Consider the following 26073-nt stretch of genomic DNA (forward strand, 5'->3'; position numbering starts at 1 on the left):
TATATGTAAAAATGCATGAAATATCTATTTCTGGATCTTCACAAGAGAATATTGACGTTTGTTTTTAACCGCACAACTTATTTAGCCTGAAATCCAAGCCAATCCACAATGTCACTAAAAACTCATATGCTATCGATCCACTAAATGGTTTGATATACAGAGAATATCATTTTTACATGTTCCATGCACAGGCAAACCATAAAGAGGATATAGGTGAATGACCCCAGATAAGAGAATGAAAAACAATGTTTTCATCTTTTGATGTGTTATTGACAAATCATTTATAATAGCCAATGAAGTCAAAGCGCTCTCACTAAAATGATTGATATCTATTTTCGATATTTATGTTGGCCGATGGCATTTATAAACGATATGAAACCCAACCGTTTTATCATCAGCTCACTTCGTGTATTATTAATAGTTCAGAAGATAATTGGATTGACAGTACAATGACGTCTTTTGTCCAATACGAAATCAATTACATACTACCCCTAGGTATGTTATTGTTAAATTTCAAAGGGAGAATCACATTCTCCTTCTTGATGTAATATAATAATGGAAAAGTTAAATTTAAATATATTAGTTGTACCATTGAAATACATATATGTTTTAACAGTACATGTATGTAGTCACAGTCCATGTCTGTACATGTGGCCTAGCCTTAGGGACCTGTCGTCGTGTCGCGTAACATGTTGTCGAGACATTGATGAAAGCTATTTAACCAAACAGTTACACATGACTATGATTTATCATGTCTGCTAATGATGTAACTTAGAATGACTCTGTGATTAACATTGATTTATAGATATTACTCAACACAAACATGTAGGGCTATTTAAAGGCCATCAAACCATGCATAGGGTGTCAACTTCCCCCAGTACTCGACCATGAGTACTGGGCCATATTTTGTCATGAGGAATAAAGTACTGAAACCTCAACTCTTGATACTAATTCACGCGGGGAAAATATTCGCATTTTCTCTATCAACAATAAAGTTGTTCGACAAGAGTACGCAAATTTCAGTCATTTAAAAATCAAAACACTTCAGTGATTTATGTCGACACATAAAAGGATATTCGATTCTTTCCGTGTTCTAATAATCCAATTGTGCGTGTAACGAGTATTTGCATTGGCTTAACACTTTACTTTATCAATCCATAACGGAAAAAATGGCGTCACTGTTTGAAGACAACGCTTCTGATTGTCTGTGATAACGGCGTAATGATTTATAGTAAAAAGAGTCTCAAAATGAATTTGGGATATCTTAAGTGAACTGAACAAGGATTGATTTGAAAATATTTTGTGTGTGTTATATTTCAATGATATCAAAATCTATTTAACTTAATCCTTAATACGAAGCTTTTGAGATACCCAAGTGACTCGAAACTGTTGCATTGTGATACCCGGAATACCTGCAAGATTACATATTAAGCCCTTCACCTCTGGGTTGACTGTTGGTTGGTGTTTGTTTCTCTGGGTACGATGGCTTTCCTTCGCCAACACACCTGATACGTCCTTATATGACCCTGACTGATAATAGGACGTTAAATGAATTAAACCAAACCTAAAAACGATCTAATCTACGGATCGCTCAGAGCAACAACATCATTCCCAGTCTATACGATACTTACAATGTTTGTAGGTTTTGTAATGCATGGAAGGCAATTGGTACAGTCTCCAGCTTGTTCCCATCCAAATACCTAAAACAGAATATAAAAGATTTAATGTTTGCGACCGCATTATAATTTAAGCCAATTTAAAGTCGCGGCGATTTATTGTCGACAATTACCGTAATTAGGGAACTACGCGAAACTTAATCGCACACCAGAAATAAGATTTTTAGCACGTGACTCGGAGAAGCAGAAGCACATTGTATAACTTACAATGGTTATCGTCCTGAACTCTTATTCTGACTTTTTAATTGCACATTAATCTCGACGGTTCGACTTATACGACCGTACGGCACTACGACAATACGACGTTGTTCGACGATACGGCGCTACGACCTATACGACTACAATGCGCTATGACAGTAAGACGTTACGACTTATAAGGTGCTTGACGGTACAACTTACACGACCGTACGTTGGTATAACTTGTACAACTCCGACGACCTAAACGACCGTGCGACAGTATGACCTGTACGACCGTGCGACTTATACACGACATGGATAATCCTTTAATAGAGTAGCAAAGTTTAAAGATATACTACCATAAAAGTACAATTGCTCTCTCGAAGAAAAAACAGCAACTTGTATTGAACTTAAGAAACGTATTAAGAATAGGAGAAATCCCATCCTCGATACTCCAGGGATTAATATCACTGTTGTTATATCCAACTGCCGTGATGCACAACAAAAGAATAGATTAACAGTACACTGTGGTTGACTGCTTGAAGTTGTGCGTCACGTTATCTTGGAAGTCTCCGTAGGCCTGTAATTAGTCGGTTTTTTTCTCATGAACTGCCTCCAGATTCACTATGAGATACTCCAGGATTGGATATCGAGTCAATGATAGTAACACCTGAGGTATCGAGGATGTGTAAAATCTAAATACAAACCATATAAATGTCCTCTGAAGCAATTAAGAATTTTAACGTAATCTAAACTAATTGGCTATTTAAGGTATGTAAGTGAAAAATGGAACTTGTTGGTTATTTGTTTTGTATTAGTAAGTATAGTCACTTAAGTGCTATTATTTGGTTACGAAATAATCATTGGCATAGGTATATAGATTTGTGATTCAAACACTGATATAAATTAAGTTCCGTTGTACTCTTGTACACATCATCAATTAATCAAATTATATTTACTTTAATTGAAGCTTATCCCACGTGGAGTTGTTATCGATACAGACAACTCATTGTACATTATGCATTCAATGCTGTCTAATTCGCAAGTTCATGCAAGTTTAACATTTCTGTAAGTGAAATAATTTTCGATAATTGAAACTATTATATTTGTCGTTTTACTCGTTCCTGATTGACTAAAGCTATTCTTCCCTTCACTGATGTAAAGCAACATCAACTAGGAAATTCCAAAGTATGCATTCAGCTAGGTAGATAAAAAATCTGTTTCTACTTCGTAGATAAAATGGAAATTTGTATATAAAAATTGATATAACCCTTGGCTTTCGCGGCTGCCCCCTATCACATCAATGGTTTTTAAATCACCGTTTCAACCTGAAAACAGGTCCATAGCTGTATATTATTCATTATATGACTGATATTGATAAAAACAACAAAAACATTCTTACAGGTTTTCCAGTCGCCACAGCCCAAACAGAGAGTTGTTTGACATCTCCACAAGAACATTGCTAGTAAGGCGTCTGAAAAAAATAAAATAAAATATGTATTAAATGAAGACTTTTTAAATTTTTGTTTTGTTTTCCTTTGTTTATATTCGTTGATTAGAATACACATACTCACTTATTTCTAAGGGAGACTATTTGCGCTTTTCCTATTAGTCTGCAATATAATGCATAAAGGAATGCACAGTATAATCCACAGAATAATTTTTAATGCTAAATCATTCCATTGTCCATCAAAATCAAAACCTAAATGACGTTTGAAATTAACTAAAACTTTACTAAATGGTATTCTGTTATCGCTATGCTAGTAAACATTTGTTGATATCATGTTGTTAGCGTACAGCTTATTTATCACAGGTTGTGTCTTGTTTCTTTAATCGTAGATATTTTAAGGCTGATGCCAAACAGATTCTCTTCAAATTTATTTTAGGACTGATCACTTTTTGCCTTTCCGCAAATAAGACTAGTAATGTAAATGTGGATATTTTCGAGAGTGCTTAATTTCGCGATTTGTTTGCATAAAACTTTCAAGGTGTTGTTATTTTCACGAAAGATACACCTTCATACTTTTAACGAAATGTTTATTAGTATGTACAGAATCATAAGTAATGGGGGAATTTTCGCGATCAGGCGGCCTTCGCGTAATTAGCGTAAACTTCCACCTTTACAGTATTAAAAGTACGATGCTAACGACTTCTACAGCGAATGGTACTGTAAACCAACTCTTTTTTTTTGCGTGCGATTTATTTTCGCGTTTTTCGCGACCCAAGTAAATTCGCGAATCTTTATTTCCGCAAATCTTTATCAAATTTATTGATAGGAATTTCCTTTTATTTTTTAAATCCGCGATTGTTAAAAGTCGTGACCTTGTTTTGAAATGAAAATCGTGAAATTTAATAGCCGCAAAAGAAATTTAGTCTACAGTATTAGCTACATATACATATATGCCTCGAGTAAAATCTTATACATGGGTTTAGTAGCTAATGTCACGTCATATTAGACAATAGATTCCAAGTTACCTTTGGGCCTAATGAATTCGATGTATTGTGGCTTATTTCTTGTACTTCCGTTTATCCAAAAGTAGCAACACTAATGAGAAATATCTTCATCAACAACTTACCCTGAGCGTGTACCATGCATTTATAAAACGAAATAGGTCCCCCACTTAGAATTTCATTAGCATCACCGCTGATCGGATGTAGGCTTGCTGATTTTTACATGGATAAAATCAATGTTACACTTCAAGGATGGATGCAGGGCAGATAAGATAGGTTGATCAAAGTGAGGAAGTCTCTTTACAGACCGTTGATCACTTAATTAATAATAAAAAACAACAATGTTAACCGGCATGTCATGTCGTTTGTGTCCTGAGTCAGGATGAGGAAATATTAAACGGGATGTAATGCTTCCGAGGCAGGCAATGCTATTCCAGTACATGAAGTACATGTCTTTCGTTTTACAGCAATTTGTGGGTTCATTCTCATTCATCATTTTTATATTTTGATTAAGCAGTTACCAATACACAGCAGCTATCTGATAGGTGACAGTAACCAATCTTGTTTTGAAACTAACACCATAATCACTTCTCTAACCATAGCTTGGCTAATTGGAATTTTAAAAACGATGTTTTGGTATTTTGTTAGCTAAGTAGTATTGCTGTCTTATTCGACTCTCGGTTGAATAGAACAACGTTAGGTTATGAGCTTAATAGTGTGGTGCATTTAATTTTGCTATTTATTATTTTTTCTTCTTTCATATCATACTTCGCTAATACAATATTTACGTTTATATCAGCATATAGCATTATTCATATTTCTTTTAGTTTCTTTGTTGTCCCTTTGACAGAACACATGGTGAGAAACCTTTCAACAATATTTCAATGTCAAACATTAAAATTTCATACCGTATTATGATCTTATGAACAAATGGATATCATTCTATGTTACTATCTAATTGTACAAACATCTTTCATATCTCGAACATCAACAATTTTAATTTTGAATTTTGTAACAGCCATTTTAAACAATCTTTGATGGAATCCGACCACTGTATGGGGTACTTACAGGTTTTCTAGGCGTCTGTATCTTGAAAATGCAAAATCCGGAATACTTGAGATGTTGTTCATTGTCAAATCCCTGTAACATAAAGATGATATAAATGCAAAATATATTCACTATCTTTTTTGTATTAAAACACTTACCTATCTAGTCTATAAAAAACGTCTTATCAATTTTAGAATTTTATTAGGAGGGTACCTGGTGGTTTACTATATTCGGAATATCCTTGGTATAAAAAGATGTCCCGACATATTACCAAAAGTCCATAACCTCTGGTTCGGGAGTTCGAAACTCAATTGGGGCAATTGGCAGTTACTGAATCATGATAGGATATTTTTTCTTATATTTGTTTTGAAACGCAAAATTTAAAAACAGAACATGTTTGAGAAGAAAAACACCATTGTTTTTAACTCTTAATTAAAATGAAATTATATAAAAAAAAATTACATTTGTTTACAACTAGTGATTTTATTGAGCAGAATGTATGTTATTTCTGTGTAACGATATCGGACTCCTAGTGTATCAAGATATTATCTATGACGCCATTCTGTATCGTTTGGTATTGGAATTCTACTTTGTTAGTAGATAAATAATTGTTATTCATACTTAGTTAAAATATGTTAAAACTTATACATTTGTATTTTACATGTATATAAATTTCATTTTGCAACTGCTAAAATGTAAATATCAGAATTGGTTATTGAACTTTACCTATATATTCGACATGGTGCGTGGTGACTATATGAATAGTATTTACAAATCATAGGTAGCTCAAGGTATGTTTTACAAAAAAACATGACAAACAATCCTTTTAGTTTATTGCTTTTTTGAAATTGCAATGAGATAAGATACATATATGTAATTTCGGTAAATAGAAACCACATAAGACGATATGAGATGCCCCTTACATATAGTAGAGACAGCACCAAAACAAATCAGTCATTCGTGTTCATAAAAATCAATATACAATTCTCAAACTGAAAATATTCATATAGAAGGTCTTTATTGCGACAACGGCATAAATGAAGAAGACACAAAACAGCAGAAATCGTTTATATTAAAATCAAAGCTAAAATGCAAAAAAATGAATGATAGTAAAAAACATATTGGAAGAAATTCTATGTCGTTTCCAAACGCTTATATCCTAGATCAACCAAGTACAGCAATCCATTAAAAGAAGCCTTATTGTTTTGACGTTTGCTAACTGTAATTCAGAGTTGATGTAAACATATTTGTAATCGCATACGTATATATCCTTAGACTGTGTATGGCAGCAGTAGAAATGGTCACAGGTGCGGAAGGCCATGCTACCATGGTGATATGATGTAAATTTCAAAACATGTATATTTCAATTATCGGTAAGAGAACAATTCAAAACATTATCTAGTAACAGAGTCGTCGATTTTGAAAAGAGCTTTTGCTGAAATTCATCTAAAATTCGCCTCAAAATGAGATCTTCATGTGAATTGAAGTCAAAATATCAACCTGTAATTGAGTTCAAGCGCAGGTTACTTTTAAATGAAATTCACTTGACAAGGCCCTTAAAATTAGGGTTTTAGCACGAACATTCCAGTCTGCCAAAACACACACCACGCCCTTCACACACGAAATACATCGCATATGACATACGCATTACATGACCCTTGCTTTAAGTAGGAAGTTAATTTTATCAAACAAGCTAATAAACAAAACAATGGGTGTCACTTTCATGTTAAATTCTTCACCGTGAATAAACATATCTGTTCTTTTTAGACAAAATTTACGTGAATTTATCTGAAGAAAAATGCCTGTCGAAACAAATTCATAAAATTTAATGCTGTCTATTTAGCATTCGTTAAGCCGCAAGCTTTAAGTGAACCTCTCCATCATTGAATATCCCTTTGATCTGATACTTATGATATTAATAAAACGTAAAATCAATGATAATAATCGATCAAAATGATTACGAAAAATGCCAGAGACTATGATAAGTTCATTGAATATTACTTCGATCTAATATGCATAATATTAACAAAAAGTAAAATTGTTAAAACAATATTTAATCAAAATAATTATGTAATGTGCCATAGGCCGGAATATGATATTCAGACCCGACGTTTACCGGCAAAGCCACAATATCCAACTAGTGAAGGAAGCGGATGAAATGCCTGAGACCCAGAATCGTTACAACTCATCCAAATATTGTCCCCAGAGATTATTCACCTGACTTGTTCATAACCGTTAACGCGGATGGGCATCAAAACGACTCGCATAAAAGGTCGTAATCGATAACGCTTAGCTGTATCAATAATCTGACTTATTCCTGCCGACTCTTCAGGAGAGACAAATTACATACTTGCTATAAATAGAAAACCTTATTGAACCTGATAATAAATGCTAGTTAAGTCTAGTTAAGTCAGGAGACGGTTTTTAATAAGAATAAATTGATCAACGTGATATTTTGTCTGGTGGAAATTATAGGTATACGCAAAACGCGGTATCTGTTGAAAGTGCTATGAATGGCGGCTGATTTCTTCTATTTCACCTTTCCGTGTTGATTCTAACGCGATACACAGTCTTTTCTTATTTACACGAAAAGGCACCGTTTTAGACTTTTGTCAATTTGCCTTGTAAAATTACTCAAATACAAGGCGAAAATGCGTGGTTAGGCAGTTTTGCGAGTAATATTAGAGGACTGAAAGGCGCCAAGTTTTCGCGCGGCAATGCGAAACAAATTATAAAATGTATGAAACGTCATCTTTTCGCGTTTTCACGTAAAAAAATGGGAAAAGGCGAAATGTCAGAATCAGTCACCATAGTTACGAATACTATACTATGAATGTTTTTGCAATCACATTGTGTATATAAGGACAACGTTGCCCGATATGACGTAATTGAAGCTCGATATGACATCACTATCGTCAGATTTTATGACTGATAGTTTTTCCAAACTGTTTCAAAAGTTAAGATTTGTTATTTGAATAAGGACATGGCGAACCTTTGATAAGTTGTAAAGCATGACACAGCCACATCGACAATAACAACACGGAAAATACTAAAACATGACAATTACACATAACAAAAAACTTTCATATTCCGATAAAAAATCACATTGAAAATCACGTTTAGAAGACGAAGCCTGAACATGGAGTTATTTTTGTGCTGCAGATTTTTTTAAAAACTGCTTGCGGAGAAATTCGACTTCAAATTTGATTGTCTATTCAATGACAAGGAATTCTCTATCGACCAATAAAATCAGAAACAAATTTTCGATTGGGCGTGATAGATAGATAGATAAACAGATGTAATGTGTTCCTCCAGAGCGACATCGCTTCCGTTCAGGATGTTCGTTTTGACCTTAATACGCATTTATGGCAAAAACGACACCACTTAGTTCAGATAAAGAAGGGACTAAAATTGAGGATAAACCAATTGTGATTGTCTCGAATAGAACATACAGGAATATTATTGTAGAAATTCACTGCGTAAATATCAATTTAAATACTAAAACTTGTTGAGGATCATGGTATAGTTTTATAGTATGTGCTATTATCTCACCTTGGGTTTTTCTTATGCAATTAAAAAAAATAAAACGCAATGTGAATTTCTTGTAATTATTTAAAGAATATAACTTAAATATTTACCCAAAAGACAGGCAATTATTCTTAGTAGTGAACATATATTACCCATGCAATAAAGCCTCGTGACGTCACAGCGTCAACAGAATTACTTATTTTCTATGTACAATTTTAGCATTTTTTTCAGAAACAAAACTGGATTACTTTAATAGATACAAACAATTGGATTTGCGTTGAAAATATCATGCAATTTTTATGTATGGGGAATTGACTTGCAGACGCATCTTTTTCAAATATATTTCAAAATGGCGGAAAATTATAGTACTAAAATTGCAACAAAACGTCGAGATATAAAGGAAAAATTCTCTTTCTTACTTGCGTAAAATTATCAGATCTCTTATCTAAGGATAAACTTCATAATGCGCGGAAGCACAATATGAATCGATTGTCTGCAAATCTCAAGCATCTACATATATAATATATTCCAAAGCATTATAGTTTAATGATGATCATTTGACGTTTCCATGTCAACATTAGTGACGTCATAATGGTGAAGTTTTTGTTTGTTTGATTTATTCCCCCATAGACTTTCTTCGCTGGGTTAGTTTATATAGTAGAAATGATTAGTGAATGTAAATATTAATTCATAAACCGACAAGAGTATTGCCTAAATGTTGAGTTCCACAGGGTTGTGTCCTAAGTTCATTGTTCTTCTTGTAATTAAATGGTAGTATGATATAAACATTCGCACAAATATGAAGTATGAATTATGCATTAACAAAACGTTTTATGCTGAGGCTAAATATTGTTGATATATCTGCTCAGGTTGATCCAGTTATGGACACGAGGAGGACACAATTTACATACTATTATTGTTTCTGATGTATTGTTTGTATGACAAACACTTCAGAGTATAAAGGTGTGATATGCGTTGTTTACACATCTGATCGTTGTTTGCTTACAGAACTGGAGTGTTTACAGAACATTGCAGGTTAAGGTCACAGACGTATTCCCAGCCTCGTCCTCACGTGACCTGCTCAACTTACAGCACCAAAATATACACGTGTGTGTATGAATGAAACGTATTTAATTCATACTTTTACCTTCTAGCGGGACAATAGTCTGTTTGTTTGATTTGCGTTACGTTAATGTGTAGCCAGCATCATGTTAACGATGTAGACGATACCCATAAAAAACTCCGACCTATGGTCAGTACTTGACGACTTACCCACATATTATTCGAACGCGAAACCTAGAAGTGCATGACTGGTGGTAATATGTTTGAGCACAATAACAATTCAGATACGATGAAAAAATAGTAATTGGGCAAATGAGGAGATAACACCGTAGATAGTGTCGATAGATTTGAACAATTTGGACATCAGAAAAAGTGTTTAGGTAATATATTTTATTGATGTTTTTATGGATAGTATTTTAAGGTAAACATTTAGTCGTAGTAGAAGGTGAAGCCACCCCATCAAGTGTTTCAAATTTCAAGAATTCGAGGGACTGTCTGCAAATAAGACCCCCCCCACCTTGCTTACGAGAGACTGGATTTGATGAGTGGAAAATTAAAAAAAAAAGATAAAAGAAAAAAGAGAAAAAAAAGATGCTTACAAGTATTGATTTTAGATTTGTTTCAACAATTTTTGCTTATTTGTTCTTTAAAAATATCTTCATTGTTAATTAAGATTTCTGACCGATGAAGAACAAAAAATAAAACGAAAATGAAACAAAGATTGTTTCTTGTTTAAATTTTGTCCAAAACCAAAAACATAAACAACCTTATTGGTACGTGAAATTACCTGATTATTCTTATTCAGTATACTAGAATATTCATCAGACTCACAGAATACTACGAATTAAACAGGGTCCTTGAAGTGGTAAAATGGTCCAATTTACAGTTTTGATTTTAAATGTCTGCAATTTTGATAATGTATTAATTTATTATACCGTAAAACCTTTATCTTAAGACCATCTAACGGACGGGGGTACAACTATAATATACCGCCATTTTGAAATAAATTCGAAGAAATCCACGACTGGAAGTCAATTTCCATACATGAAAAATTACGTGATATTTTCAACACAAATTCCGTTCCTTGCATCTTTTATAGTAAAACCAGTCAATTTTGTGAAAAAAATGTTTAAATTTTACCGAGGAAATAGAGATTTTGTTGACGCCGTGACGTCACGAGGCTTTATTGCATGGATAGCCATGCAATACAGCCTCAGGCGACATGAGTGTATTGCCCTAGACCAGCCAGTATTACACGTGTAGGTATGAAAGAATATTAAAGAGTGCTTATTTAGCAGAATCACAACAAAAAGTGGTAACCATAGTTACCTAGTCATAATTCAATGCAACCTTGACAGATGCATTAAATATCGATTGACGATCCATTTTAACAAACATAAAACAAATTCCTACAAGGCGCAATAATTGGATTTTCCCAATGTTTACCCGATATATAACTTACATATAGAAACCAAATGGAGTTAATGTCCTCGTATTGCGATTCCTAGTGTGGACGAGCGCAGTCATACAATGCAGATCCGTTTGAAATCTTTTTCATATAATCATTGTCGTCATTTTAAAAACAAAATAAATTCCCAATCAGAAATAACTTTTTTCCAGCCAGACAATTAAGAGTAACTGCAAGATACAGAACAATAACATATTGTTTCCCATATTTACCTGATATATGACTAACATTTAGAAACAAAATGGAAAAAAATGTCAGCGTATTGCGATTTCTGAAGGGAACGAACGTCGCCATGTAATTCATATCCATTTGAAATATCTTTTTCATACAATCAGTAAAATGCAAAATTTATCTTTTCAGCTGGTTATTATGTTTGTAACATTTGACTTGATAGTCTTGTAACGAACCATCGGATCGACTTTCAGACGCTGAATTCTGTCTGGGGTATAGTTTCCAACATTACAATATTGTATTTATACTATAGATGCAAACAGATTCTAAATCTTAACACCGCAATAGCTTATTGTTCTAAATGAAAGCGTTATCACACGAGATCATCTTTCTTTTCTGAAGTATCAGAGTAACACATTGCCTTTTACACCATCGATGCTCATTTTACAGTTGATAGTGTCAGGCATATTAAATTTGAAAGTTTGTTTGAAACAAACATGGTTTTAACATTCACACACTATCATTTCCGTCTGGAATACTTATATTACACCCCATACAGGTTCAACATCCCTGTCAGGTTTCGTGTTGTTTGTTACCTACTTTTAATTTATTATATGTACGTCATCAACCACAGTAAGGACGGTCTCCCCTGTAAATGTATACGGTGTGCTGCATGGTGTGTTTCGGGAGACTGTGGTAAATTCGTGTTTTGTCTTCTTGCATAGTGGAATTCTTGCCGTTTTTATAGAGTTAAGTCTGTAGCATGTAGGTGAAAACACCAAGCAACACATGTCACCCGGTCACATGCTGCCAACAGGTGAAACAATCGTTCCACTCCAATAATGCTGAGTGCTAAGCAGGAGCAAAAACTACCACTTGTATAGACAATGGAGTGTCACGGCTAGGGGACGGAACCCAGTTTACCTCACAGGGGTGAGCTCTTAGCTGCAGGCAAGAAATGAGTCGTTTTCAAAGGAGGCATAGTTAGACACTGGTCCACCCGTGGTAATGTTTTATATTCTACCAGGGCGATATACCACCATATTAACCGACTCAAATGTCGTTAAAGTCATATTAGACGTAAATATTATTAACATCATCATTTGATATTCATGTAAATTACAAGACGAATGACGGTCACAGAATATCTACGTGAGGAACTCAATATTTTGGCAATGTTGGTTCACGAACGCAATATCAATCCGGTTGTGACGTCATAATAATAATAATGTTAACTCAATGTTTCTTAAAATAAGAAACACTGGGTTCATGTGTTAATCATCACGATCCACGTGACCATGTATTAACCAATGAGAATGGTGGAAATTACGTGAAAACCTAGTAAGTATTAACCATAGAGGTATCTGGTTATACACTTAATGACTCTAGTTGAGGATAATCACCGTAACTGCTAGCGATGCTTATTAACCTTCTATTATTTTGCGAGATAGAACTACGAGAACGGGCAAAAGTTCTTCTGTTACAAGACGACACAGCACGAATATACCACAGTTTCCTAAAGCATACCTTTCACTAAAGGATTCTCTACCGCCGACAAAGCATAAATGATACGGTGCAGCATCTTTAACACAGGCATCACATACACATGAGGATGCCATCTAATGACCCTGGATGTTAGTAGGACGTTACTTAAATCAATCAACCAACCAACCAAACAACCAAGTAACCAACCATCCTACCCACCAACCCACCCACCCACCAACCCACCAACCAACCAACCATTGATTTCGACGAAAATACTCAATGATTACATGTTAAATTTAACTGTATATACATATTTTAATCCAATATATATATCTGGCAATTGAGAATCAATAATCTTATTTTTATAATTCACTTCAGCGTCAATTTTTAGACGCTTTATTCCCACAACACCGTTACTTTATCGTGAAAGAAATAAATACTCTTGACCTACATAGAGAACAAGCATCATAAGCATATATCAACACTTGAGAGATTACTATCGTACATAGTTCAACTCAGACAACCACAAAAATAACAATAACTCTATAATTATTCGTATACTCTTAACATAATCAAAATAGTATTTGTACCATGTAACACAAAATAAACTGGAATGTGTATATTTAGAAGGCTGACCTCAAGGCCCCAACCTTGGAAGCATTCAAATGTATAAATTCTCTGGGGTATTATTTTTATTTTTTATTTTTTTATATTAAAAGAAAAACAACAACAACTGGAGTGCGTGATGGTGATCAAGATATTATTGATACGGCGTATCTTATTTGCATTATGACGACATTGAATATCACGAGACAACGTACCGTTGGCTGTTCCGTCAGCCGTTCCTTCGGGATGAACATTGCGTGCTATCAAATTCAAATGTATTTTAAATAGAAAAAAATGGTACCGGAAATAACTGATTTTTAGCATTATTAACGCGCGTTATTCGATTTGTCTGCAGTCCAATTCCGCGATATAGGACCATAACACGAACAAGAATGGCGTTTAGCGTTTTAAAACCGTCACGTGTTACTTCAATGACATACTATTGCAACACAAATTGGATTACTGAAGCAACCAGTATATTCTCATTGTCTCGTCATAATTTCATTTGTGTTTTCTAACGACTTAAATGACTAGGTGCATTGGCTCTTCAAAAGAGAGACACTGCATACTGGTAGTCAGACACTAAGGAACCAAAACCAAATTTAGCGGCATCATTGCGCTTTTATCTTCCTCTTGGGTTTGTGGTTGATACTTTGGTTATGAGATGGTGATAATTATCTGGCGTCAAAAGAAGCTGAAACGATGTGCATATTTAATTTAGAGATGCTCAATCGCCGACAAAACATAAACAATACTCATAATTTGAACAATAATTGGTGATTACTCGTGTGTATGTCTAATTAACACAAAAATAATATGAAATATTTTTTTTTGCTTTTGGTGCATGTGCAATCAGTATTTCATTCCATATAGGACATAGTGCCACGGATTTTTTGGGGGATGCAATTTTGAAATTATTTTTATTTTTTTTTATCTTGAGGTAAAATAAGAAGCTCAAACTTTTCAATTGTGGTAATGGTGTAAGGTAAGTAACTTCTGTAACTGAAGAAAAATACTAAGTCATCTGCTCCTGTTTTTGATAGAGAAAATATACCATTTGTCCAGTGGTGGTGCATCTTAAAAGTTTGCGTCTCTTTCACAAAACTGCCGCATAAGGACGTGTCAGGTTTTTATTGATTCAGGAAGTAAAAAGTAATTCTTGGCGAAATTAATCGGCCTACAACATCGTAATCAGTTTCCATTGACATTTAAAAAGAAACGCGATTTGTAACCATTTCATCACAACAAACAATTCTCGATAACTATAACAAGGCAAACACAGCAGGGAAGCTATTATTTTGAAATATGAGGTTTGATTATGATAGTTTGGCACATAAGCTTTGCTTTATAATTAATATCATTTTGTTGTTACTTAGCCATGAAGTTACTTCAGACATTATCGTTTGAAATAACAAAAAAACATATAAACAAACAAACAAAAAACAACCCCCCCCCCAAAAAAAAAAAAAAAAAAAAAAAAAATCGCAAAATAAATCAAACACTCCATTATTTGACATTGTCTGTTGCATAACATGTATATCCAAATTGCTAAATATAAGAACATCGTTGACATCAGGAATAGTTGGACTTATTTCACACCAAACGAAATCAACAAAAATCAATATTAAAGTGTCAAGTATATTTACCATAAAGGAGTCGTTTTAATGATAATAGGAAACTAATTTTTGTAGACACTTTTATGAAATGTCAAATACACATGAACACCATTTATCACATTACAACAACAACCTACATTTAGAAGAATCTCAACCACAAAATATGTTTCAGAATTCAAGCGATCGCCGACACTTTGTCACGACGTATTTGCCTATCAACGTCAGGTCATGACGCAAAATAGAATCCTAGCAAATGTTATATTGTACTAGTGACATTTGTAAAAACATAACAAGGCCGAAATCATTGGATATCTATACGATTTTATGATATATATAAAAATCGTTTTAACGACAGCAACATTTGTACACTTATGTTTAAGTACGAAACGTTAACGATTTTTTTGCTTAAGCAATGTGTTGCTAGAGGCAAAAAGTTTTTCGGGAATCACGTCGATCATTACCTATATGACTATCAAACGCAATATTGACAATTCTAGTAAAAGTTAGCGGTGATAAAACTTTTTCATCTGAAGGTCGTTGTCCTAAAGAGAACTAGAACAGCCACCCTTTCCTTCCAAAAAATAATAATATAAAAAAGAAAAATCGCTAAATAGTTATAAAGAGTCATTGGTAGTCTCAGTGGAATAAAGAAAAAGTGACTGAAAGATTTTTATTTGACCTACCTAAATTATTATTCATTCCCGATTCAGTTAGATGTGTAAAATGTAGAACATAATCGTTTTCCTATTCTGTGTCATATATATAGTATAAAGAATCGATTAAAACTCGTTTAGTCTTGTTGTGCTGTTTTAAACGATTCAATTCGCGTGGTCAATATGTCGGGGTTATCATATTGAGGCATATAAGTGGAGTTTAAATTTCCGCGGTTGACCAATTTCTTGAATTTTTTTTTCGATTTTTTTTTATGTTTACGTCAATGCGTGTCGTGATATTTCGCTGGTGTTTAAAATTCGCGTATTTCAGTGGAAACTAACCACGACATATACCCGCTTTACAGTTACTAAAATTTCTTAAAACGTTTTTCTTTTGAGGTTATTTCATCAGATTTAACAGCTTTAACCAAACGTACAATCAGGACATCAGAAAAAAACCATCACTCAATATCGTGAAATTAAACCACCGGATCGAGATATTAAGTCGCCATCATAAAAAATAAGTTTGTTGATAGTGCACGTTGCAGAATAACCATAAAATGAAAACAATTCTTAGATCAGTTAAACATCATAAAGGGAAACAGCTTTAGCAATTCATTAATGTCCATTTCAGAACAGTTGTGCCTACTATGATAAGATGTTTCCAGCATAAAGCTTAACGCTAATTGGGCGCCATCGCTGATCGCTACTGCGAACTAATGTGCTTCATAGCCTATATGGGGTATGGTATATATCAAGCCGTGATATGGTTGTGGTGGTGGGCGAGGTAACATCGTAAATCCTCTACCACCCACAGATATTATCAGATGACCTAATCGATCGAAGTGCCACACGACAAGTATACTCTATCCTAATATGACAGACCCTGTCACAACCCAGACGCCATTTAGGAAGTACTGTCACTTTAGCTTTGGTAAATCAATGCTTTCAGATTCCGAGGAATCCTCCCTGTTTCATCAACAGGGAAATGGTTTTATCTATTGGATGTCTTCCCAGACGTTTCCGGATGATAATGTTGATTCATTTACTAAAAGATACGGCTGGTTGATTTTTCCCTTTTAAGGTCTTTCAAACGCATGCTTTCCTGGCCATTATGTCTATTTGTTTTGGTAACAAGTTGACAAGTTTCACTGTTATGTCTGGTAGCCGACATAAATTGCCCAGTGTGCATTTCCATCGTCATGATGGCACATCTTAAATGGGTTTTATTTCTTTATATATCTCTGTAGTACTAAGCTTGGAACATCAAATTCTATGTTGTCGATCTTATTATGTGAAAACTTAATGGATTCAGAGCTAGGATATAGAACCATTATGCGTCCTCGAACTGATTCCATACGACTGAAATGTCTAAAACGAAGTAAGCATCATTGGATGGATCTGTTTGTTTTGGTAATTAAAACACGAGCAATGAAAAAGAAGTTGGACCCTGAAATTACTGTTTCCACTCGAGAAATATAACGGCTTACACGTACTTTTTAAAACAAGGATTGGAAGAATACATAAAATGAAGTTTCTTTTACATGAGGACATATATGTTTTGGCCAGTTAACTTCCGACCCGTGAGTATGCACAAAACCAGATGTTGCAACAGCATATCTAATATGCATGTATAGTTTATCTATCACCGCCGCGATCGTTATAACCAGCATTAATTTGTCTCAATCTAAAACAAAGATGACAATATAAGGATCAATCTTCAGTTTGACTGCATACATGGCAGTATGAACTCATTTTTCACTCCATAAATGTTTACGTATGTTGTCAACCGATTCATGCTAGGCGCATATGCAGTCAAAATGAAGTCGAATCCTTAGATAAACAGATTTTAGTACTGGTGAAATACTTTTTCAACTACTGTATCTTGACCGTTGTGCGAAGTATGTTTTTTTAAATTTGGATTGTAAATCGTGCTTAATATTCAATCCTTTAGAAACATTGCTGACAGGGCCCATACAGGACCTGCTGCTCCCATTGCATGATTCAAAACGCGAATTGATTTTATAATATTTATCTCCTCTTCCTAAGTGAATGCCATGGTCTCATCTAACGCGACCTCGATCTCGGTTTAGCGTAGGTTTTTTTAATGCATTTTGGGATATGTTGTCCTGGTCACCTCCGTATAATAACAGTGACAGTTCCATCTTAATATTCACCAGTAGTATGAACAAGGTTTGTCCATGTTGTGTATAATGTGACCAAGTTGGTTATGAGCTTTGTATAGTAGAACGCTGAATATATATATATATAATCATTTAGGGACACATCTTCCCATTTGCACATTCGTCTAGCACAACCGTAGATTTCCTCATAACTTTAAGTACCGTATTCGATCCAATAAGCGCTCAGGGCGTTTAAATATTGAAAAAAATGAAATGGTGCTTATTATGACGGAACTATTTTTATCCTGTACAGTTTTGATAGTTTAAGTTTTTGAAATGAGTCTTTGAAAAGGGGAGGGGCGCTTATAGGGTCAAATGCGGTAATTCCATCGATTTCACTACCCTTGTTCCACTATTTTTGGCGGACCATCCTCAATTTGCACTAACACTGTGATACAAATAGATACTATGTCTTACATTATTGATTTAAATGGTAAACAACAAGTACTGCTAGTGAATAAATTGCACGATGAAGATGTGCAAATATTTTCTTTTTTAACCTTAATATGAATTGGAACTACTCAAACGGTTTTTGTTTTGAAATTACATACGTGATTCGAACCACGCAAATCATATAGCTGATGTGAAAGGCATTTATAGACGAAATCATGTGCAGTAAATAATAAAGTTAGTTATTAGTTCACTTAAGAAATGAGAGGGACAAGGAATCGACAGTACAGACCAGTCCGTTTCTCAGCTTAAAACAAACAACTAGGGATATATATCGTCGACATCTACACTTTTTCTCCGGAGGCTAATTACCTCAAACCAATCAATACATAGCACCTCCTGAAGCCGATGTTCAGCTTAGAAAACTTTGACAAAATTATGAATAACTCATGTAAATACTCTTGTTTTCATTACAAGAATTGTTTCTTACGGGAAGTTAGTCAACATGATAAATAACTTGCCTCGTACCTCCTGATATCAAATTCTAGAAGACACCTTTTTAAATCTTAATTAGTACTAATCCGTGGGCATTATATTATATATATTTATCAGCTTGGGTATTGTCTTACCTTTCCTAGCGTTGTGAGTCTTTCTTATGCCTGATGCTTTCGATTATTTGACAACCATCCTTCAGCTCATAACATTTGATTCATGACAACAATATGTCAAAAATAAATCATTTTCATAATGTCATTATAGTACAGTTTTGAAATAAAGGAAAACATTCATAACCTATTCAACGCGTAGAATTGTTTGCAATTATCCCTAGAATCGACAAATTTTAATGAATTGGATTTGTTTTATCAACAGTCCATTTAATACTGATCCTTTAAAGAAAATAGAAATGATTATTAAAATTCTTTGTTATACTACATAGAAATTAATTAAAATAATATCACGAAATATCTTGTTATTTTAATTCCCTGTAGGGTTACGGCCCCTGGAGATGCAATTGATGACGGAGAACTGTACGACATTTGGGATATCAGGTGACTGGTAAATCGAGGTACAGTTATAATGCGGGGAGAATGACACACGGATAAGACATGTCTGCTACCTATATTGCAATTATCTGACATCACAAGCCCAATTTATTACCACACTGACAATATATCGGCCAGATAATCGACAACACATCTCGCAACGTAAGTCGAATTGTTGAAACGCATCCTGAACGAAATGACAGTAGTATATGAAGTGTCAAATATCTAGTTAATATGAACATGAACAGCTCTTTCTATAACTACATAGTTATAATATTTCTCTATTTACTGTTTGCGGTTGTTCATTATCGCGAATCACATTTGCAGCCATTGGATCCAAGTAATCTGATGTGATATTTAAAACAATGATATCTGAATAATTTTAACAGGTTTTAAATTTCGTAAATAAGGGTTAACCCGTGAAATCAAAGCCCACACAAATAATACAACTATACAGTATTGGTAGATTTAACTGCTGGTGTAATAATCCATGACAATCATGTCGTCTAAGGCTGTATTACATGGCAACCCATGCGATTCATCGTGACGTCACGGACTCAACAAAGTGTAATTTCTTCTGTAAAATTCAGAAACCAGACCAGTATCATTGTAAAACATTGTATTATTCGAACGATTTGCGTTGAAGTATTGCACAATTTCCATGTATGGAGAATTAGCTTGAAATTGCGGTATTTTTCTAACCTATTTCAAAATGGATATTTTTTTGTTTGGTTGGAAAACTCATTTAAGTCGCGGTTTTTCTTAAAATGTTAGGTTGGTCTAATTCAAACTGAGCAGACGAAATAGGAAATGGTATTAAACATAATATCGAGCTGAAGAGTTCCGACAATATCCAATATGGCCTTTGCATTAGATGATCACGTTCTTGCAAACTCAATCAGTCGTTATGAAATTTAAAAAAAAAATCGATATGATGTTTCTGATTTAATCAAGCCCAAATGAAACAGGTCTGTCCCTAACTCCTGAAAAATACATTACATGTTATTACGTTCTATTAAGGCACAGTTATTAACGACTCGACTCATTGCGTGCAAACTGGACCACAAACCTTCCAGATCCGGTTTCTTAATTTAGAGGTTACAATGTTGTACAACGATGAATTTATTGATCAGGATTAATGTTGTTTGGTATGTGGTTTAACACATAATTATATATACATTTCGCCAGGTTGAGGTGATAATTGTATACTGGAAATGTCCGTTACATTGTGTAACTCAAAAACATGTCGTGAACTAAATCCTGGAATGTTTCTATAAAAGAGAATAATCGGGTCTACGGTGTACTGTGATAGCACTGTGAGGCAACGTGACAGATTTAACGTTATGAAATTCATCGCCTTTCTATGGCCTTTTCATCCGAAATGTTTTGGTGAATTTCTCAGTAATCAAATTGAATGAACACATTAAACCTATGTATGGGATAATAAGAGTTTAATGGCCATTAACTCGGCTGTGTTCAGAAGCTTCATTTTCGATATTTCAATAATCAATAGTCACCTTTACATAACAAACACTCATTTAAATGCAATTCGATGATAATATTGGTAATTCACGATAGCATCATTGTTTGATCAACACAATATAATGGCGCAATCTAATGCTTTAAGTGTCATAGTTGCTATGAGGAAAGCACAGAATATTTACAATAGTAAGGTACATTTTTTTCAAACTATTATTGCTGGTTCCCGGTTGTCGTTATATTTTCCGCTTTTCCAAAAGAGACACAACACGAGCATACTACAGTCTCCCAAAATATAGCGACATTCACCCATGCAACGCAATACATACAGGAAAAGCCCTAAATACCCTAGCTAATACTATTACGTAAGCCTTATCAACCAGCCAAACAACTAATGTTAGAAATTAATATCATTACAGACAATAAAATATTTCTGACAAGGGGCAGAAATCGGAACATATCGATGGATGTATTATTCGTGCATTATACACAAGGTTAAATAAAGTGAGTGACTATGCAATATGAAATTTATAAAACGAGTTAAAAAAATTGGTATGCCACGAGCCTGTGTGATAAAGGTATATCTGACACTCAAACATCCATACTCCAATAACCTTAGTGATAAAGATATATCTGACACTCAAACATCCATACTCCAATAACCTTAGTGATAAAGGTATATCTGACACTCAAACATCCATACTCCAATAACCTTAGTGATAAAGATATATCTGACACTCAAACATCCATACTCCAATAACCTTAGTGATAGAGGTATATCTGACACTCAAACATCCATACTCCAATAACCTTAGTGATAGAGGTATATCTGACACTCAAACATCCATACTCCAATAACCTTAGTGATAGAGGTATATCTGACACTCAAACATCCATACTCCAATAACCTTAGTGATAAAGGTATATCTGACACTCAAACATCCATACTCAATAACCTTAGTGATAGAGGTATATCTGACACTCAAACATCCATACTCCAATAACCTTAGTGATAAAGGTATATCTGACACTCAAACATCCATACTCCAATAACCTTAGTGATAAAGGTATATCTGACACTCAAACATCCATACTCCAATAACCTTAGTGATAAGGTATATCTGACACTCAAACATCCATACTCAATAACCTTAGTGATGATATCTGCAAAATCATACTCAATCTTAGTGATAAGGATAACACACTCATAACTTAGTGTAAGATATACTGACACTCAACATCCATACTCCAATAACCTTAGTGATAAAGGTATATCTGACACTCAAACATCCATACTCCAATAACCTTAGTGATAAAGGTATATCTGACACTCAAACATCCATACTCCAATAACCTTAGTGATAAAGATATATCTGACACTCAAACATCCATACTCCAATAACCTTAGTGATAGAGGTATATCTGACACTCAAACATCCATACTCCAATAACCTTAGTGATAAAGGTATATCTGACACTCAAACATCCATACTCCAATAACCTTAGTGATAAAGGTATATCTGACACTCAAACATCCATACTCCAATAACCTTAGTGATAAAGGTATATCTGACACTCAAACATCCATACTCCAATAACCTTAGTGATAAAGGTATATCTGACACTCAAACATCCATACAAACATCCATACTCCAATAACCTTAGTGATAAAGGTATATCTGACACTCAAACATCCATACTCCAATAACCTTAGTGATAAAGGTATATCTGACACTCAAACATCCATACTCCAATAACCTTAGTGATAAAGGTATATCTGACACTCAAACATCCATACTCCAATAACCTTAGTGATAAAGGTATATCTGACACTCAAACATCCATACTCCAATAACCTTAGTGATAAAGGTATATCTGACACTCAAACATCCATACTCCAATAACCTTAGTGATAAAGGTATATCTGACACTCAAACATCCATACTCCAATAACCTTAGTGATAAAGGTATATCTGACACTCAAACATCCATACTCCAATAACCTTAGTGATAAAGTTATATCTGACACTCAAACATCCATACTCCAATAACCTTAGTGATAAAGGTATATCTGACACTCAAACATCCATACTCCAATAACCTTAGTGATAGAGGTATATCTGACACTCAAACATCCATACTCCAATAACCTTAGTGATAAAGGTATATCTGACACTCAAACATCCATACTCCAATAACCTTAGTGATAGAGGTATATCTGACACTCAAACATCCATACTCCAATAACCTTAGTGATAGAGGTATATCTGACACTCAAACATCCATACTCCAATAACCTTAGTGATAGAGGTATATCTGACACTCAAACATCCATACTCCAATAACCTTAGTGATAAAGGTATATCTGACACTCAAACATCCATACTCCAATAACCTTAGTGATAGAGGTATATCTGACACTCAAACATCCATACTCCAATAACCTTAGTGATAAAGGTATATCTGACACTCAAACATCATACTCCAATAACCTTAGTGATAAAGGTATATTGACACTCAAACTCCATACTCCAATAACCTTAGTGATAAGGTATATCTGACACTCAAACATCCATACTCCAATAACCTTAGTGATAGAGGTATATCTGACACTCAAACATCCATACTCCAATAACCTTAGTGATAAAGGTATATCTGACACTCAAACATCCATACTCCAATAACCTTAGTGATAAGGATAAAGGTATATCTGACACTCAAACATCCATACTCCAATACCATATCTGACACTCAAACTCCATACTCCAATAACCTTAGTGATAAAGGTATATCTGACACTCAAACATCCATACTCCAATAACCTTAGTGATAAAGGTATATCTGACACTCAAACATCCATACTCCAATAACCTTAGTGATAAAGGTATATCTGACACTCAAACATCCATACTCCAATAACCTTAGTGATAAAGGTATATCTGACACTCAAACATCCATACTCCAATAACCTTAGTGATAAAGGTATATCTGACACTCCAAAAATCCATCAACTCACTCCAATAACCTTAGTGATAAAGGTATATCTGACACTCAAACATCCATACTCCAATAACCTTAGTGATAAAGGTATATCTGACACTCAAACATCCATACTCCAATAACCTTAGTGATAAAGGTATATAAACATCCATACTCCAATAACCTTAGTGATAAGGTATATCTGACACTCAAACATCCATACTCCAATAACCTTAGTGATAAAGGTATATCTGACACTCAAACATCCATACTCCAATAACCTTAGTGATAAAGGTATATCTGACACTCAAACATCCATACTCCAATAACCTTAGTGATAAAGGTATATCTGACACTCAAACATCCATACTCCAATAACCTTAGTGATAAAGGTATATCTGACACTCAAACATCCATACTCCAATAACCTTAGTGATAAAGGTATATCTGACACTCAAACATCCATACTCCAATAACCTTAGTGATAAAGGTATATCTGACACTCAAACATCCATACTCCAATAACCTTAGTGATAAAGGTATATCTGACACTCAAACATCCATACTCCAATAACCTTAGTGATAAAGGTATATCTGACACTCAAACATCCATACTCCAATAACCTTAGTGATAAAGGTATATCTGACACTCAAACATCCATACTCCAATAACCTTAGTGATAAAGGTATATCTGACACTCAAACATCCATACTCCAATAACCTTAGTGATAAAGGTATATCTGACACTCAAACATCCATACTCCAATAACCTTAGTGATAAAGGTATATCTGACACTCAAAATCATACATCCAATACTCCAATAACCTTAGTGATAAAGGTATATCTGACACTCAAACATCCATACTCCAATAACCTTAGTGATAAAGGTATATCTGACACTCAAACATCCATACTCCAATAACCTTAGTGTGATAAAGGTATATCTGACACTCAAACATCCATACTCCAATAACCTTAGTGATAAAGGTATATCTGACACTCAAACATCCATACTCCAATAACCTTAGTGATAAAGGTATATCTGACACTCAAACATCCATACTCCAATAACCTTAGTGATAAAGGTATATCTGACACTCAAACATCCATACTCCAATAACCTTAGTGATGTTACATAACCTATCTTATCATGTGTAACATTGTACCACCTATCTTATCATGTGTACATTGTATACCTATCTTATCATGTGTACATTGTACACCTATCTTAATCAAGTGTACATTGTATACATCTTATCATGTGTACAATGTATAACCTATCTTATCATGTGTACATTGTACACCTATCATGTTAGCATTGTACACCTATCTAATCATGTGTACATTGTACACCTATCTTTATCAATGTGGACATTTTAAACCTATCTGTATCATGTGTACATTGTATACCCTATCTTATCATGTGTACAATTGTATACCTATCTTATCATGTGTACATTGTACACCTATCTTATCATGTGTACATTGTATACCTATCTTATCATGGTGTACATTGTATACCAAACTTATCATGTGTACAATTGTACACCTGAGATCTTATCATGTGTACATTGGTATACCTATCTTATCATGTGTACATTTGTATACCTATCTTATCATGTGTACATTGTATACCTATCCTTAACATGTGCCATTGTATACCTATACTTAGCTCATGTGTACATTGTATACCTATCTTATCATGTGTACATATCTTATCATGTGTACATTGTATCTTATCATGTGTACCTATCTTATCATGTGTACATCGTACACCTATCTTATCTTATCATGTACATTGTACCTACCTATCTTATGTGTACATTGTATATCCATTGTATACCTATCTTATCATGTGTACATTGTATACCTATCTTATCATGTGTACATTGTCAATACCTATCTTATCATGTGTACATTGTATACCTATCTTATCATGTGTACATTGTACACCTATCTTATCATGTGTAACATTGTACACCTATCTTATCATGTGTACATTGTACACCTATCTTATCATGTGTACATTGTATACACCTATCTTATCATGTGTACAT

General features: G+C 34.2%; 1 protein-coding gene across 1 annotated transcript in view; it reads right to left on the reverse strand.

Annotated features, from left to right (window-relative positions):
- The window catches only part of LOC138330125 (leucine-rich repeat-containing G-protein coupled receptor 5-like), a 90139-nt gene that overhangs the window by 35186 nt on the left and 28880 nt on the right, over positions 1-26073 (reverse strand). The window contains exons 2-4 of the mRNA XM_069277520.1: positions 5373-5444; positions 3256-3327; positions 1632-1700 (exon numbers count right to left, since the gene is read on the reverse strand). Of these exons, the coding sequence (XP_069133621.1) occupies positions 1632-1700; positions 3256-3327; positions 5373-5444 (213 nt within the window). The remainder of the gene's footprint in view (positions 1-1631; positions 1701-3255; positions 3328-5372; positions 5445-26073) is intronic.

This window comes from Argopecten irradians, chromosome 8 (assembly GCF_041381155.1).
Source record: "Argopecten irradians isolate NY chromosome 8, Ai_NY, whole genome shotgun sequence".
Taxonomy (NCBI): Eukaryota; Metazoa; Mollusca; class Bivalvia; order Pectinida; family Pectinidae; genus Argopecten; species Argopecten irradians.